The sequence below is a fragment of the Thermobia domestica genome, chromosome 12 (assembly GCF_964235325.1).
Source record: "Thermobia domestica chromosome 12, izTheDome1.hap1.1, whole genome shotgun sequence".
Lineage (NCBI taxonomy): Eukaryota > Metazoa > Arthropoda > Insecta > Zygentoma > Lepismatidae > Thermobia > Thermobia domestica.
Window position 1 is genome coordinate 130379306 of NC_137465.1, and position 19365 is coordinate 130398670.

Sequence of the window (19365 nt, forward strand, 5' to 3'; positions counted from 1 at the left end):
CTAATGGGCAAGAGTTGACATTCCGTGCAGGTTTGCCTCAGATCACAAATGTTGATTGTGAGTATTGAACACTCCATCACGGGAAAACGTAGCGTCATCTGTGAAAAGAACTAGAGACATAAAGCGAGGTGTATTAGCATGCCGTTCGCGCAGCCACTGGACAAACTGATCAACATGGAATGCAAACCACATTAGCTCCCGCCAGGAATCGAACCCGGGTCTCCCATGAAAAAGTCGCATACGCTAACCGCTTAGCCACGAAGGAGCTGAAAAAGATACTGGGGAGAATGACAGACGAGTATGTACCCTACGAAAAACAAATAAACTAAATGACAGTAGCATTAGTAACAGATCGTCATTAAAAGCGTTGCGATATTATTAATATGAGCAGATCAGCAATGGATTTTTAAAAATTTTCTGTTACCTATCGGTTTGTGTTGTACGTATTTTTTACATTTAACTGACGTGACGTTTCCAGTGAATTCCTATACAACGTTTTTACTAGTACTTTTTTGAGGAGGTATGCAACCATGCAACCATGCAGTTACCTCTCCGCCATCTTGTAATCTGCATGTATGAGTACTGATCTGACTCGTAGTATTATTTCTAGGCAATGAGACATCCTTTACATGCTTTTGTCCACTCAATTTACGTCATAAAATGTCCGGGAATCCCTAACGTCCTTTGGGGAATCCCTTGCGCCGTCATTGCACAAATCTGAAAACTGCAAATTTGGATAGAGCAGGTTAGGATCCTTTGACGATATCATGCCGCATCACGTCTACGCTCAATAGTTAGTAAAATATTTAACTCTAAAGCTTGTTTTCCCACGCTTTCGGCAGCCTATAACACGTAAACGACGTGGTTTTCGTTCGCCCTATGTTTATTGGAACTTTTTTTTGTTTGTTTTACTCTCAGGAATCACTCCTCTGCTTTTGTACAACGAATTTAGCGCCATACTGTATAGGCGTGGATCCAACGGAAGAGCAAGAGGGACTATAGCCCCCCCCCTCTGACGCTCAGGTATACACTGGATAAAATGGGCTTCAATCCTCCTTTCTTTACACTGGATAAAGTGTCAAACTATGGTTTAGCCCCTCCCTTGATCATATCCTGGATCCGCGGCTATATATATGAACTATACCCACAAACTTAAGAGGCGATTCCTCATATCAAAATAAGAGAAAAACTTCATGTGGGCCTATGGCGAAAAGTGCATAGTTTCAGAGCTAGGGCTGTCCAAAATCGCGGAAAAGCCAAAATTCAACAGGCCCTATTTCGAATTTCAGAAACTGTGGATGGTGGTCCTTATCAGTGTAAAGAAAACCACGCATACACAATCCAAAAATGCATATTTCATCAATTTTCAATAGGTGTACAGGGCATTCCCTACAGGGCGTAATTCTCAGATATGCTTTCAATCAAGTTTTCAGATATAGCCTTGATTTCAAGTAGGAACCAAAATAGACAGGAGGTAAGTCTTGACAACAATGGACATCCAATGTTTCGGTCCAATGTTTCGGAGGGAAGTCGGAAGTGTTAGGAACCGGCAGCTCCATTTTTTTTTTTTTTTTTTTTTTTTGTGTGTGTGTGTGTGTGTGTGTGTTTAGAATAACGTGTGATGCGATGTATTTCGTCACGGTACATTTCACGTTTTCTCCACTTACAAGCGTGAAAGAAAACATCGCAGCATTCTTTTTCCCGAGCACGAGAGACGGTGCTGCTGACGGACGACCCTTAACACTTCCCACATCGCCCCAAAGGATTCTGTGTTCATTGCTATCAAAACTTATCGTTTGCCTACTTTGGACCAATCATAAAGTCAGAGCATATCTCAAAATTCGGTTGGTGGCTTGTCTGGGTATTTCACCCTGCAGGGAATACTCTGTACCCCAATTGAACATTAATGAAATGTGCATTTTTAAACTTCATATGCATGACTTCCTTTACGCTGATAAGGACTACCATCAACAGCTTCTCGAATCCGAATTAGGGCCTCTTGAAATGTAGCATTTTGGCAATTTTGGACAGCCCTAGCTCTGAAGCTATGCACTTTCCGCCATAGGTCCATACGAACTTTTTCTCTTATTTTGATGTGAGGAATCACCTCTTATAGTTTGTCGGTATAGTTCATTTAGAATGATAGTAGTAAATATCTTAGAAACGGTAAAATGCAGAGAAGCAAAATTTTGCACCAAGAAACTATAGCGAGGGTGACAACGTACTAGGTATTTTGTAAAATCACCGGATGAACAGTGTTACCAACCGAATATAAAGTTTTTCAAATAGCACTATGTCAGATTATTACATATTTCAAATCAACATGTCAAGCGAAAACTTAAAATACCACATTTATTATTCAGTGTTGCAAACAAAGGATCTTATAGTATCACAAACACCCGAAGCTTGGAAACCTCTATTACACATACAACACAACGGAGATTTACATGATAATGCATATCGAAAGTACCTTAGCGTTGGATACCATGATTATGATATGACTTGTTTCGAATGAACAGGAACGAAGATACAGGGATTGAAAATTCAGAATTTTTTGAAAGGCTTTAGTTCGAAAAAATGCTTAAGTGAGTATCATATCTAGTTGCTTGTAGGGTTTGCAATGCAGGTACAAATTATTGTCATACAGCACTTCGATATCACAAATCTTTCCGGAGATACGATAAACATTGATAAAGTTCGCAACCCTGCAGAAAATGGCGTACGTGTGGAAATTTTTGAGCATTATTGTTGTTGTCCTTCTCTTTTTTTAACATTACAGCAATAGCTTTTAGTAGTTACAGCAATTACATGATTTAAACAAAGTTGCAAACTTCAGCAATGTTTGTCATCTTTTGAAACCCATTCTTGGGCTTAGTTATGATATCCAGCAGGCCCGTAGCGTGGAGTGTGTTATAGGGGAGGCGCAGTATTGTATGAGATATTTACCTAAGCAGTTTCTCGAAATAAGGGTTTTCAGAAAAGTCAAATATTCAATCCCTTGTAACTTTGTTCATATTCATTCGAAATCAGTCACATACTTAGGATATACTTGCGTTATTACTAATGCAAGGAGCACTAAATTTGAATTATTGTATGTTTCCATTTTACACGTAGATTTGATATACGTAATAACTTGCCGTAATGCCTTTTGGAAACTACAACTTTATGTTGACAACACTGTTAACATTGTGGTATCACAGAGTGTACCCAATAATGTCTCCCTGCCGATATTTGCGTGGTACAAAATTTCAGCATGTTTTGTCCATTAGTTTAAAAGTTACAAAGAGGTATCAAGATAAATGGTTCACCATATATATATATACACGAGGCTGTTTTTTAAGTAAGTGACGTTTTAAATTTTTTTTTAAAAATATATGCTTTTCGTAACAATTAATAGTTACCAGAAAGCCTGTACCTTAATCTATTTTTCTACGTAGTTTCTACCAATATTAAGACACTTATCGTATCGTACAACAAGCTTTTGAATAACATCCTCAAGTCTGCCATCTTATTTAACAATCACTGTAACACGGCCATGTTCTATAACTTTCGGTAATTTAAGCGTTGAGTCACAATATCATAGAGAACACTTCTTGAAATTTGAGGAAACTTACAGTTAGTGACAAAATCGTAATACATCTGTTCTCTTTGACGTTTTCTTGGACTTTCTGCGCCAAGTGTTCAGTGATGTATGAAATGAGCGATCTTCTGTCATCATTATGAACATTCATACCCATCTTTAAAAGCTCCAACACATTTCCGTACTATTCCATCGCTGATAATGTTTTTTCCAACACTTCACTAACCTGGCGACGAATTTAAGCCGCTTTCACGCCCTTAGGACTAGGAAAACGAATCACAGCGCGTATTTCACAGTCGGCGTCATTCTCAATTGGCGGAAGCAATTTAACTACTAATACACAAACGTAAACACGGTCGAATGTTTTCGTAATAGGGTCTGCGACTTGCCAACAGATGTAGGTATACAGCGCGCATGCGCGAGATGCGACCGCAGCGCTGCAGCGGCCGAATTTCAAAACGGTACTTAAGAAACACACCTCGTATATATATTGAAACAAACACCTGAGCAAATAGCATAGGATGTTCAAGGGATCACCAGAGCCATCTGGTGGTTTATATCGTACTTTTAGGCAGTGAGTCACATGTACGGATCCTTGATAGTCACTTCAGTAGAAGAGGTTCGTCAGTGAACGTGCAACTGCAGGGGAAAACAGAAGTTGTTTAAGAGAGACTTAAAGATATTAACTAGTATTGTTGCACGAAAACGGAGAACCATCACATCGGCAATCACAGCAGAAGTAAATACACACTTCACAGAACCTGTGTGCACGAAAACAGTCCGTCGATACCTGCATACGGCCAAGATCTATGGCAGTGTTGCGATATGAAGCCTTTCATTAGTAGCACAAATGTCGCAAAACGGGTTCATGCCAGAAGCACAAAACTTGGATGTTGGATGTCCTAAAACGTATCATGTTCTCTGATGGGTCCAGCTACACTGTGTTCCAAACAATAGGGAGAGTGTTCGTCTGGAGAAACCCCTCTGATGCATATTCTGTAGACAAGAGCTTAAAAGCCTTAGTGAGTGGTATAGAAAATTATTAGCCTTCTCCTCCCACTGTGGTAGTGAAACATATATTTTCTTCGAAATTCGGTGTTGCCAACAAAATTTGAACTGGACGACAGCTCTCGGCGAGAATAGGGGAGTGAGTAAAAACTGATCTCCGTCACATGAGTAAGAAAGGAAATGTCTTAAAGATTTTGGCGAAGAAAAAAGTAGTATGGAAACTCCTAGTGCTTGGTGTTGGTTTGTTATTTGACAGTTTCAACCTGCTTTCAACAGAATATTTCTTCTTCCGTTGAGAAGGAACGACCCATATATGCAGGCAAGTTTGTCAATGTTTGTTCATTTCCCCCTTCTGTAGAAAGAAAGAAGGAAAGAACCCACATGTATAAGTCATTAATCACAGTGTAACGGAGACTAAAACTATGGTAACGTCGTTGGACGCACGTGATGTCACTAGTTACAATGTCACTAGTAAGATAATAAGACTGTTCGGACAGTTCCGATTACTACCCACTAAGGCGATCTTGTTGTTGCGGCCAACCCAGACTGCTTGGCATCCTACAGTCAACCATGGAAGCGGATACGTGATGGTTTGGGATGTAATATCGTGACAGACTATGGGCTTCCTAATTGTTTTTCACGGTCGTGTTACTATCATACACTGTAGAACCATTCTGGAGGACTTTTTACACCCTATGGTTCGAACAGTCTTCCCGGATGGTGGTACAGTGTTCCATGGTGATAATTGTCCCATTCACACTGCTAAACTTCTCAGATTGGTTCTGTGAGCATGACAGTGAGGTTGAATATCTGCCATGACCTCTTCATTCGCTGGATCTCTACATTATTAAGCCTTATAGGGTTCGTTAGAGGATCGAGTAAGGAAACGTTTCTCTCCAGCACGTACGTGTGCTGACTTCTCACTGCGCTTCAAGAGGAATGGCTGGAAATTCCTCTGCAAATGGTGCGGAGCTTTTGTCAATTCTCCCCAAATCGTGTATGTGAATTTTGTACAAACGAAAGTATACATAACCTTAAATGTTATGTAACGGACACATTTGTACCATAAAAGCTTTATAAATTAATACAAGAAAATGACACAGTTCTTAGCCTTGTCCGCTGGTCTCTTGGCTAGCGCGTGCTCCCCGGTTGCTTTTTCTGATGAAAGAGCACTAAAAATGTACTTTCATAATCGATTCACTTTCATTACTCATCCGCCTTATTTAGCCTAAAGAGCATAAAATAAAGAACGTTGAACTACGAAGAAATTCGCCTTCATTTTACAGAGTTATTTATTATTATTAGCCCTCCCCGTTAGTACAGTGACTAGCGCGCGTGTCTTTGGTGCACCAGTTCCCGGGTTTGATCTCCAATGGAACAGCCTTTAAAAGCTTGAACTCATTCTGGTGATTCGGATTCTATCTTAAACTGTAGATCCATATTATGTAGCCTTGGTGCTGAAAAGGGACGCTAAATTTCAATAAATAAATAAATAAATAAATAAAAATAAAATAATAATAATAATAATAATAAGAAGAAGAAGAAGAAGAAGCAGGCAACCTTTTCTCGCTGCTCAAGTAGCTAGCATACACATCTTTGGTGCACAGGGTTCCTTGTTCGATTTTCAGTTAGAGATCACATGTTTTGCATTAAGCGGTAGTGTCACGTCTTATATAATCATCGTGCTTTTCAATGCACAGGCTTTCCGGTACCCTCTGCAAAAGAGGTTTTTGGTTGTGCAGCAAGCCACGAATGCACGCTTCTTTCACCTATTGATCGGAGCTGAATTGACCGTCTATGAAAACATCTTTAAGTGGACCAAACAGATGGTAATCTGACGGGGCGAGATCGGGACTGTAAGCAGGATGTTCCAACACCTCGAAAGGCAGCGTGTGAGGAGTTGGAGCGGCTGTATGTTTACGCGCATTGTCATGCAACACAAGAACGCTTTCCGAAAATCGACCTCGGGGTTTATTTACGAATTACAGGCTTCAGCTTGCTTACCAGCATATCACTGTACCTTTTACCGTTTATTGTTGACCCCTTTTCCAGGTAATATTATAGGATTAATCCTTGTAAGACCCAAAATACTGTCAACATCATTTTCCTTGCGGAAGATTGACTCTTGAATTTCTTCTTGACGGGAAATCAAGGGTGCTTCCGTTACATGCTCTGGCGTTTGCTCTCTGTTTCAAAGAGATGAATGCACCTTCATCTCCAGTGATGATTCGCCTGAGAAACGCTTCACCTTCGTTAGCATAACAGTGCTGACACATTCTCACACGGTTTTGCTGTTGCTCTTCATCGAGGTTTTTCGAAACCGATCTAGCACAGACTTTGTGGAAGTTGAACATGTTTTGCATAATGTCATGTGAGAGTCATGACTAATCTGCATATGAGATGCCACTTCATCGCTATCACTCGTCTGTTATTCCGAATCTTGGCACGGACTCGTGCAATAATGTCATCAGTTGTTGCTGTAGCTGAACGCCCTGCTCTTTTCTCATCCTTCACGCTCATTCAACTACTTCTGAACTGTTCAATCCACTGGTAAACACTTCGCTGTGGCAACACATTGTACCCGTATTGCTGAATGTTCTATGAATTTCCGCTCCGTGTAACCTTCAGACCACAAAAAACGGATGACAGAACGCTGTTCTTTGGTTTACACAGAGTGGCACGGCCATCTTTACTTCGCAACAGTGCAAAGCAAACTGCTGTGATAACGCTGGAACCTACCATAGGCGAAGCCAACAGTGAAACCTAGCGTCTTGTAAGCACAGAATGTCAGAGCCAACCTGAAAAGAAATAGAAAAATATTGTACTTACGTCCTGACTTAACCTCGTATATAAATAAGTTAATATAAACCAAACTCCTTAAAAATGAAAAATCTTGGAAGTCTTTCAACCAATGAACAGAAATTTTTCGTAAGTTATGACATACGTTACGCTCATTTGGTTCGTTTTGTGTTACCTTTTCATCCCCCTTCCCCCTCCCCGAAAAACAAAGTCATCCCGTTGCTGTAGAAGAGGCTCTAGAACCGTACATATAAAAAGGAATTGAAGTTGTTATGTAAGAAGTGACACAACCACTTAATGCTAACCATGTGATATCTAACTGAAAATCGAACAAAGAACTCTGTGCACCAAAGGTGCGCGTGCTAGCCACTTGAGCAGCGAGAAAAGCTTGTTTTTGCTTCTTCTTTTTCTTCTTCTTCTTATTATTATTTATTTATTTATTTAAGTTTAGCGCCTCTTTTCAGCACCAAGGCTACATAAGATGAATATACAGTTTAAGATAGAATCCGAATCACCACAATGAGTTCAAGTTTTTAAAGGTTGTCCCATCGGAAATCAAACCCGGGAACGGTGCACCAAAGACACGCGCGTTAGTCACTGCAATAATAATAAATAACTTTGTAAAATGAAGATTAATTCCTTTCTAGTTCAACGTTCTTAATTTCATGCTCTTTAGGATAAATGAGAGGGATTCGAATAGTGAAAGTGAATCGATTATGAAAGTACATTTTTAGTGCTTTTCCACCGGAAAACGAAACCGGGGAGCACGCGCTAGCCACGAGAGCAGCGTACAAGGCTAAGAACTGTGTCATTTTCTTGTATTACCTTATAAAGCTTTTATGATACAAATGTGTCCGTTACATAACATTTAAAGTTGTGTATACTTTCGTTAGTAAGAAATTTGCATACACGATTTTGGGAAGAGTTGATACAAGTCCCACACCGTTTCCCAAAATAAAATGTATATTTTGCTTACCTTTTCATTTCCCTGTATGTGAAAAGGTTTGGAGTGCCAAGAACGACCCTCTTTTGGACGAAAATGTATTGGACTTCTCATACTGGCATTTGTGTGTATTATTTCTGTGCGCATTTCTCCTGTTTTTATGAAAGTTTCTTCAAATGTGAAGCATCATATTTCTCTTCATTTTAAGAAATAAATTAGTTTTATTAAGTGAAGTGTCGTTTCCTTCAAGAGTGAAACTTTTATAGATAATAACTTAATATAAGTAATTATACTCTTATTTAAATCACTTGTACCTTTCAAAGTAACACTTTTAGTAGTTGACGATTGGTCTTATATAACTAAATTGCAGCTTATTTTGATACACTTTCAGTGAGTTACTTAATATATTTTTCTCTGTTCTTTTTCAAAAATTTTATTTTATGTATCCCTGAAGTTCGTTCGTATTATATAATATATATTTTCATTTCAAAAGTGTGGTAGTTTGACTTTTCTTGTATCCAGTTTTGAATCAGCTTCGAATAATTCAAACTGAACTATAAACATCTGTTTATCTGTATGTCATTTTATATAACATGGTTTAATTTTTTACTGTTTTTCCAGGGCGGTTATCCTGCTAAGTTAAAGAAAGTACTAATTGTTACTGCCCCGCTGTGGTTCAAAGCACCTTTTAAAATTCTTCGATTATTCGTTCGAGAGAAATTGAGAGATCGTGTTTACACAGTTAGCGTACCACAGGTAAGTAATATTTCGATAGAGGAATGTGTATTTGTTAGAATTTTAATATTTTGAGATTGTCGTTTGAAATTGAAAATTTGGTATCACTTCTTTGGGATATCTTATCGTTGGCCTGGACAAACACCTTTATTCCCTGATTCATACATATATTATACACAGTATATTCTGAAGCTGTAACGGTGTGAGATTTGTCGATGTTGTGTGTCTGCTTGAACAAATAAGCGACAAACTGGAACCACCAAATTCATTAGTCAGTAGATGAACAAGTATTAAAGATGACAGAGTTATTCCCTCAATAATATGAGAAAAACCATTCTCAATGTAGACTAGTTTTACACTATTTGAGTTAAATAATGTAGTTTATAGTTCAGTGAAAGTTCAGTGAAACCTGTCTCTAGCCGCCATTGATTCCGTTGAAAAGTTGTCAACTTACGTAAAATAAGTGTCATTTGGAGCTAAAGCATTATAGATTGTAACATACCCATTTCTAGTGCAGTAACTAACATCTATGTATTGGCTTATCTATATATAGAGGGTCTCAAAAGTCCCCTGACATAGGGTATTATAGTTACAACAAAATGTAAGAGGAGAAACCGTCTCCAAACATGGTATTTTCAACCTAAAGTGAAGGATTTTTTTTTTTTTTTTTTTTTTTTTTTTCAAATCGGACGAACCGTTTGGGCTGTACACTCTTTATTCACCCAGTGTTAAATGAAAATGCAACGTTGTCATTTACCTAGACCCATAAGGTAAGTGAATGAAATTACTGTCTTTTACGCTAACGTGTCGATGGCCAGCCCCCATTTGAAACATGCCTCCATTCACTTTATGTTGTGGATCGAGGTAAATGGCAACTTTGCATCTTAACATTGGGTGCATAAAGAGTGTACAGCCCAAATTACTGACCCGATTAAAAAAAAATGCCTTCATTTTAGATTAAAAACAACATATTTGGAGCCAGTTTCTTCTCTTACATTTTGTTGTAACTCTGATAATAACAGTTACCCCTATGTCAGGGGACTTTTGAGACACCCTGTATATAAAAATGAAAGTGACTGTGACTTAATTTTCAATATAGATGAGGTTTGGGCAGGAGATGTTTTTTATAATTTCACTTTTAAGGTACAACGTAAGGGAGGGTTAGTGGGAGATATATAAAAATAAATAAAAATGAAAGTAACTCCGTATGTGACTTAATAACTCTTGAACCACGCGACCAATCTCGATAAAATTTGTCACATAGAAGAGGTGGTTGGGTGGTTTTGGAAATAACCTGGGATGGTTTCTATCGTTTCACTTTGATGATGCACTCAGGGGGAGGGGAGGGGAAGATATTTAAAAATGATCAAAAATGACCAATATCATTGTCGAATCCATAGTTTTCGGGGTCGCCGAAACGAATAGTGACACTTCCGATGCAGTATAAATCCAAATTCAGCCCTTTACGCCTATGTCCAAAATGAAACGTATTCTCCCTGTGCGAAGAACGGATATTCTGCTAGTATATTTTAATAATATACAATAAAATAAAATTACAGGGATTATGTGTTTTATTATTAGGAGAAATCAAACAACAATACATACAATCTGGTACTAAACAGTTCATATTTTTCTTATACAGTACATAAATATCCAACAGAATAAAATCTATCAACTGTATCATATTGGCAATGAACTACATATAATATAACACTTCAAAAATTCGTTCGTCACGATTTTCTCGGAAACTACTCACGATAATTCATCTTCAAGATGTCATATTGTTCATCTCAATTTCAGCTGCAGAAAATTAAAGTTTAACAGTAGATCATAGTTTTGACCTATTTCTGATTAACCATGCTGTAAACTATCATCTTGCTACTGTCATAACGTAAAGATTGATTACTGTTGACTTCAGGATCAGTTTCAGCTTAACTTACAGCACATATTCTTAGGTTTACTTAAACGAGATTTTTTTTTTAAATCTGTTTTCTCGAAAACTTCAAATGTGGATATTCACTCATCCATATTATTTTGTTAATCTCAATGAAATATATCGAGTGTTGTAAAATGTTTCATTTTTGGATTTTCTTTGTCGTTAAACGCTAATAATTTAGAATATTCAGTACTTATTGTACGATAATTCATGGATATGGGATTTCCTTTTGCTTTTAAACGTATCAAATAGAAGTCTTAAGCTCCATTTTATAAAATCCCAGAAAATGTATTGCTTTTTAGAAGCCCACTTCATCATTAACTTATCTTGTGAATTAGAATCTAAAAGTAAAATCATATTTCTATAGTACATTTAGAATTTAAAATAATTGGAGAAAAAATTTACTGTAAAACATCTAATGTCCTACTTTTATACAAAACGTAATAATTTTTGTGATTGGAACCAGAAGCGAGAGAATCTGAATGTGCCGTGTGTACTGCCTGTTCCACAAAAGCTTTCTCCCCGAGATGGCTACCTTCAAGGTGATATGTTATTCCTTCTTGTTAATCTCATTTAAAGTTTATATTTCCGTGTTATATATTTATTTCTGTTCAGTTTAGTTATTCTCCAGAAAGTTCTAATAATAATTTATTGTTTTAAGCACATCATTGATTTGTCATATCTTTAATACATAGTCTATGTATATTGATGTTAAACTACGTACTTTCGAACTAATTAAAATAGTGAATATTATGAAATTCTCACGACCTACGTTACGAAATTCTGATTACTTTGTAAATTTTTGTCTATGGTGTTCAGTTTTGGAAAAGACACCGAACATTGGTAAGAATCGAACAAATGCTGCAAGATATTAAAGTAGTATGTTCATAGCTGTTAGAAATATATGTGCCATTCCTAGAAGAATCAATAAACAATCTAGTTAAAAAACGATCTGTTTCAACAGAACTATCATTTACTATTGGCAACGAACGATTTCCTTTTTAGCACCCTAAAAGTTCCTTTTTGTCGATTTTCTCGAAACTACGCAGAAAACTTCTAGAACTGATTTTTATGTTCTCAAACTGTGACATTGAACCACGTAAATTGCCTTAGTTATCTGATTCATGTTACATTCATGGAAGCAGGTCCTTGTATACTCACCAGGAAGCAGAGCTACACTTCTTAACAACGTACTGTTTGTTATGTTGCTACATTTACTTGGAATTGAACAAGTGATATGATGAAGTTGAAACTGTACTATAATAAGCTAGGGAAAACACGTATGAAAATATAACGAAATTTGTGGTTACCAGGCTCGTTGAGAGAAGGTGTGTTTGAATAGCACAAAAGGTTTCGAGAGGCAGGTTTGAGTGCAAGGCAATTCATGATCAGGCAGAAATGTGAGAAATGTACGTCGAGACGACCCGTTACGTTATTGATCGTATATCAGAGGTATTGAGCTTGAATAGGGATGTATGTTACCAAGTTTTACGTGACGATTTAGGGAAGCAGAAATTTAATGTAAAAATCGTCCCTGATACACTGACAGAGGAGAAGAAGAAAACCAAAGAACACTTGCCGTTAATATTTGAAAAAGGCCAAGAACGATTCCACATGAAAGTTGCTGCTACGATATGACCTTCATTCGAAGCGGCAAATTGCCAAATGGGAGATCATTTTTTACCAGCTTCGAAGAAAGCGAAACGTCTATCATTAGAAATAAAGACAATGTTGATCCTATTTATTAGCGCAAGAAGTATACTACATAGGGAATTTTTGCCTCAAGAACAGACGATGAGCTACGGCTGTTACGTAGAGGTAGTGCTAAGACGTTTACGTCAAGCAATTTTGTGCCGCCAGCCTGACTTCGGTACATTTAAGCAGTGAGTGGTCCTTTGCGTAATAATGAAAGGCTCGGTAATGTTGTACTGGAATATCGGGCCAAGCGTTGTGCACCTATCCTCTTTCAAACAGTTGATATTTATCCGATTTACCATCGTGTGACTTTTTTCTGTGCTTTTGTGGAGAGAGATTGCAGCGTAATTTACCCGAGTGCATAGGACCTCGGTTCAGTTAAATTAGACTCCATGAATACATGTGACTAACTTTTATTATCTCTTTTTTTCTAAATTGCCAAATTTAACGATAACTATATATGTAATTAAACTTCTGATGTAAAACCAACAACATACAAGTAATAAGAATATAGAAACTTCAGCATAACACTTACTATTCAGGAGCAAAAATTTTTGAGTCGTATGACTGAACAAGAATCTCAGATTTGCAGTAATTGCACGTATTGATTATTTTGGTAGTAGGTCGAAATAACTACGTATAATAAACCTAAGAAACATTCAAAAGGAAAATATATTACTATAAATTTACGAATTTTACGATTAACTTTTACTCTTTTAAATCTGAACCAAAAATAGTTCAAGTGAATTACTAAATAGAAGTCGCCAAACATTCATGTCCGAACAAGTTATTGAAGCACAGAAAAGAATTTCACTATTAATAGGAGAAAAAAAATAGATTTAAATTTAGTAAACTTTGGCCTAAATACTTAGCCTCCTATTATAGTGAATATTCTTATCCTTGTCTTCAAACCATTTTTACTTTCTCTCATTTAACTCATTTTCAACAGATTCTAAAGGGAAGCAAAAAAAATACGTGTTCCCAGGTCGTACCTGACAAATCCAACTGGCTTGTAGACGTCCACTACACGAGGTCTACAACTCAGCCAGCAGATGGCAGGCCAATCAGAGACAAGTTAGTCAAGGCCAAGACACCACTCACCAAAGCATTAAAAACGCGAACCAAATAATCAAGGCGAACAGTTACTGTCACAAACATACTACAAGATTTCTCTTTAAATACATTTACATTTTTCCTTTCTTTGTTTGAGATCAACGTATATTCGCGTTACAAGACATCCCGAGAAGCATCCCAAAGGCACCTTCAGGAACACTGGCAGCTATGTATAGCAGAGGGAACTACTGATACCTTGACAGGACCAATGATTGTTGGGTGGTAAATTGAATACAGTATTTTTCAAATCAGTCCTGGAAGTTTTCTGTCGAAAGTTATATTTTGGCATCGAAATCTGTTAATAGCAGCAGTCAGTTTGTCATAGTTTTTGTATTCCTTCGGCACAGGTGTGGCCACTGTCTTTGTCAATAAGCATATTTAACATTTTTATTTGGAAAATTATATATTTGTAGAATACAATAAAATGTGACTTTTAAATACTTTCACTGGGGTTTTCAGTTATAAATTGATTTCTCTTCCAGCTCACAATCCATATCCCACGAAGTTCTCTTCCATCCAGTTTGGGTGGTAGCCTGAAGGTGGATCATGGTACGTGGCTTCTCCATTGCTTTAAATCTATGACCAATCGTCATGGAGATCTGTGTGACATCACTTCTCCCCTTGTCGAACCCTCTATTATGGCTTCATTGCCAAATGGTTCCATGGAGAATATGGTGCACAAATGCGAAGAAGCTTTGCAGGTAGGATGCTCTCGGCTATTGATTGCTAGAAGATTACAAAATAGGAAAATATGGTTTAGTTGCATGTTTAAATTTTTAAGAACATCGTTAGCTACTAAAATGTATAGGATACTTACGTATCATTAATTATTGTTATGCATAGAAATGTAATGAAAGAGAGAAAATTTTAGATACGAATCTAAATTCCGTGGGAAACAGAATTGACAAAGTTTTAACTAAGTATGACTGTAGCTCTAAATACAAAATAAATATTTTATATTATTGTTAAAATTGTGTGATATTGCTGACAAAACACATTATTATTATTATTATTATTATTATTATTATTATTATTATTATTATTATTATTATTATTATTATTATTAAATTTTCACACGCCTGTTTGTGGATAGCTAAGTAAATACTAACTGAATTGGTTGTTCAGATTGATATGCAAAGTGTTGTCATTTAACTACTACAATGACATCAGTTGTATAGGATAAAGGAAAAACGATTTTTTTTATACATGTTCTAAATTCATGCACATGGATTTATTAAACATCGTTTAAAATCAATCTAGAAATATATAGTTACTTGATATTATCTGATCTTTGGATGTTAAGAAAGATTCTTCATCTTGTTTTATCTCTCTTGTTGACTAGAAAATAAACTTGCTTATAATTGGGAAATTTAATTATATTTTTGATGCCCATATAATTTCTAAACTATTTTTCTACATTCAAGAAATTGTATAATACCACTTCAAAGTTAGTTTTTCTGTGCATTCGATAAAGACCTTTCTTTCCTAAGTTTTGTAGCAAATAATTGTTCAGGGACGTTGTATTGGTCCATTTCTCAGATTTTTCTTCTGGCTATTATTGCTACAACTGAAACATATTTTATTATCAAGTTATTAGCATTGTTACAAAAACTTGCCAATACAATAGAATATTTTAAACACAATAAATAAAATATTTAGGTAATCATAGATTGCTGCGAAATTGGATTTCTTAAAATCATATTATGTAATGGGTATATTGCAAATCGCCTTAATAGATACATCAACAGTAACGGAAGATGATGATCATTGATGATACTTAACCTTTACAAAGGCACGATAATATAATACAGAATTAGAATATAATACAGTCTCATCGAGATTTATTATTATTCGTATCTCATACGAAATTCTGTTTATTAAAGAGAATCAAATCACTTACTTCAATTAGTTTTATAGCCTTTTGCTTGATTGAATAATGCTGTGTTTAAGTTCTAATCAGTACCAGGAACACTAAGACCAACTATCACATTATCTTAGTTTGAATACGTGAACATTCAGTGTAAGATAATTCGTGTAATCAGTAAAATCACTGATACCAGTATCAGAGATAGTATATATGTAGTCATATATCTGTCAATGTGATTTGATTTCATTCATGTAACCACAAGAGTATACAAGGTCAAATTTAACGTTTGAAATCAAATAAACATGCTGAGAAAAAAGAAGAAAAAAAAAAGAAAAAGAAAAGAAATAACTAATATGTATAAATTTGTTATTAAAACATTTTTTTTCAGCTGCACAGGTTAGATCAAACTGATGAAAAAAAGGTGGCATTTTTCATTCATACCAAGAACGTTCTCTTATACATAATTAGGCATATCGTCAACATTTCACCTTCATTTTTATTTTTATTTATTTATTTATTTATTTTTTTTTTTAGCAAGTTCTGTATTCCGATTGTTGTCATATATTTCTTTCTCGTGCGCTATTTTGTGCATCAAGAGCCATATGTCACAAGACCTCTTCCCGTACATTCTTCTTGTGCTAAATCCAACATGGCGGCTTTTCAGATGTCCCCATGATTCACATTACGCCTATTCAGTTTAGCTATACATGCATTTCTCATATCCAACATTTGACCTCAATCCCTCTACTCGTTTCATAATTAACATGGCATTTCTAGACATTTTCTACGTTCTATCTTGGCACTTTGCCCTCAGTTATCTCTCACCCTGTATACGGTCTGCCACTAAACACCCTCTTTTTCTGTTTCTTTTGGTGCTGAATCCAGTACTAGCAATTACTTTCAGCAATTGACTTCATCAAATAGAAATGTTCCCTTGTTAGATATAATAACAAACAAAACTGGAGTAGTTGAAGCTCTTTGATTCTCAGTTTCTTCTGTCTTAGAAACATGAAATAAATGAGACGCTATACTAGAGTAGCCGCTTTGATTTATTGACTGTTATCTTTGTATCTAGCTTTTAATTATTCAAGATTAAATCAACATTTAAGTTTCTTGTGACAAAATCAGAATTTGAACTGCTTTTAACAATTCACATTCCCTATTTCTTTATATTAGAATTAACAAATAGGCTTGGGTTAAAATGTAAGTTAACAGTATAAATGTGTGTTAACTATTAGGTTAGTGCGAATGAAGTGTAAGTCCACGTGTCGTATAGCCTCGATTCTAAAAAGGGACGCTAAACTTCAACAAACAAACATCTTCAAAAATGACGTGTTCAACAATTGAAGACTCGCTCTAGAAAACAATGTAAGTGCCAAAAACAATAATTACTGTAACAGTAGAGACAAAAGGTAGTAAATTGTGCCCAAGCGTCACAAAATAGAAAATACTATTGCTTAGAAATACAACCTAACATATAATGAAGTATGAAAATCAAACTAAAAACATAAAATAAGTGAAATAATTTGAAGGTGGCATTTACATTGTTTTCTGTAAAACTATGGGTTATTGTTTATTTTGGCCATCACGTTTTAAGTTCTGTCATGTTCGTAAGCATACTATAAATAATAATAATAAATAAGGGAGTTTATAGTGCTCAGTATTAGATTTTTTTTTTTTTTTTTTTCTGAGTGCTCTGAGGTTATACTTGAGAATGGAAAAGAATATGAGAGAACACAGATCACATATAGACTTGGATAATAGAGTGCAGACAGTGATACGAACTGCGTGTTCTCGGAGAACTTCATCGTAGTACGAAATTTGTAAATTTCAGATAAGAAAGCTGTGTGTGTATGCTAGTACTGTCCTAAGAAACAGTTCGTAGGTGTTGAGTACAATACATTAAATAAGATCATTCCTGTTAAACGTTCAAGAAGATTAGAATGATGTAAGCTCTCTTTTTAATAATACTAGGCGCATTAAAAAAAAATACAAAGGGTTAACAACGCTGATGAAGTTCACCTTGCACAGGAGCATGCCCTAGTATTATGTGCTTGCAAAAGAGATAGAATCGTCTAAGTGAAGTTGTGTGCGTGCCAGTAGTAGTAAAGTGAAATAGCTGCCGTAATACAAAATCCCGCCACGTGTAAAGTGAGATATGTCATATGATTTCTAAACGCCAAGGGACAGAATGCAGCTGACATCCAGCGGGAAGTGTGTGCTATTTACGGACCGACAGCATAATGAGTTTCAGATAGTGGTGCAGAGAGTTTCAGGAATTCAGTAACGATGATCGTAGCGGAAGGCCTATTGATCAGACGGATGATGTGGTGGAACACATAACGAGAAAGTGCAATTCAATTGTCGGTTCACAATAACTGAGTCCATCAAAGAGTTTCCAGAAGTGTCTGCGAAAATAGCGCATTGAATTGTAACCGACGAGTTGGGTTATCACAAACTGTATGCGAGATGGGTGCCAAAAAATGCTGACGGACGCTCACAAAGAGCAAAGAATTACAGCTGCATGTGATTTTTTTTTTTTGGTCCACTGAGGGAAAGATGGGGATTGATCTCGTTTCTCACAGTGACGAGGGATGAAACCTGGATATCGTACGCCATTGGGGATTCGAAGCAGCAATCAATACAATCGCGGCACTATGGTCCTCCTACAACACCATTACTTCACAAAATCATGGCAAACGTGTTTTGGGACCAAAAGGTTGTGATTCTTGTGGAATTCTTGGAACCGGGGCGAACAATTACAGATGATTTGTATTGCCAAACATTGAATAATCTACGACATGCCATCCAAAATCGGCGGAGAGGAATGCTACGCTCTGGAATTCTTGTGATTCATCACAAGACCCACCCATACACAGCTGATCGTACTGTTGAGACAATTCAGATATTTCGAAGGGAACTATTAAATCATCCTTCTTACAGTTCCGACCTTGCTTTCAGCGATTTCTTCTTCTTTGTTTTTCTTTCTTTAACTGAAAAAAAATGTCTTATATCGAAGCGTTTCAATGACAGTGAAGTGCTCAAGATATCAGTTCTGGACTAATTGCACTATTAGGCGGCAGATTTTTACACGAAGAGTATACGGAAGCTTATGCTACGCTACTAGAAATATCTGGAGATTCATGATAACTACGTCGAAAAATACCCAAAGTATGTACTTGTATATCAGTCACGATAAATTTCTTGTTTTCTTAAAAATGTATAGGCTCGTATTTAGTTGATTTTTCACGTAAAATGTTAATCATACCGTTCAACTCTTAAGTATGCTACTATTATGGTGGAGTGTTTCAAACTGTTCTGAATTCGTAGTGGTAGAGCAGATGAATTTCTTTTACTTTCGAACGTATGTGGAGGTAGGAAGACTGCAGCTACAGTTTTGGGTTTATTAAGTTTAATATTTCACTTATTACTAAATTGGTTGATTGCTTATTTTAGTGAGCGATTAGTATGATAGTATTTGTCAAGAGCGAGAAATACGGTATCATTGCCATACTGAAACAAATCAGCATTTAAAACAAAATTAGTTGTGGGAAAACATAAACAGATACAAAAATAATAGTAGGGCAGTCACACCACTTGTATATTAGGAAAGTAATTTATGATAATTCATCATTGATGGTAGTTTAAGCGGAACATTTGACAGTAATAATAAGTTATGTGGATTTATA

At 36.3% G+C, this 19365-nt stretch overlaps 1 protein-coding gene across 2 annotated transcripts in view; it reads left to right on the forward strand.

Annotated features, from left to right (window-relative positions):
* The window catches only part of Ptpmeg2 (Protein tyrosine phosphatase Meg2), a 125877-nt gene that overhangs the window by 77369 nt on the left and 29143 nt on the right, over nucleotides 1–19365 (forward strand). For both annotated transcript variants that reach the window (XM_081734114.1, XM_081734113.1), the window contains exons 5-6: nucleotides 8952–9086; nucleotides 14292–14510. In XM_081734114.1, the coding sequence (XP_081590240.1) occupies nucleotides 8952–9086; nucleotides 14292–14510 (354 nt within the window). The remainder of the gene's footprint in view (nucleotides 1–8951; nucleotides 9087–14291; nucleotides 14511–19365) is intronic.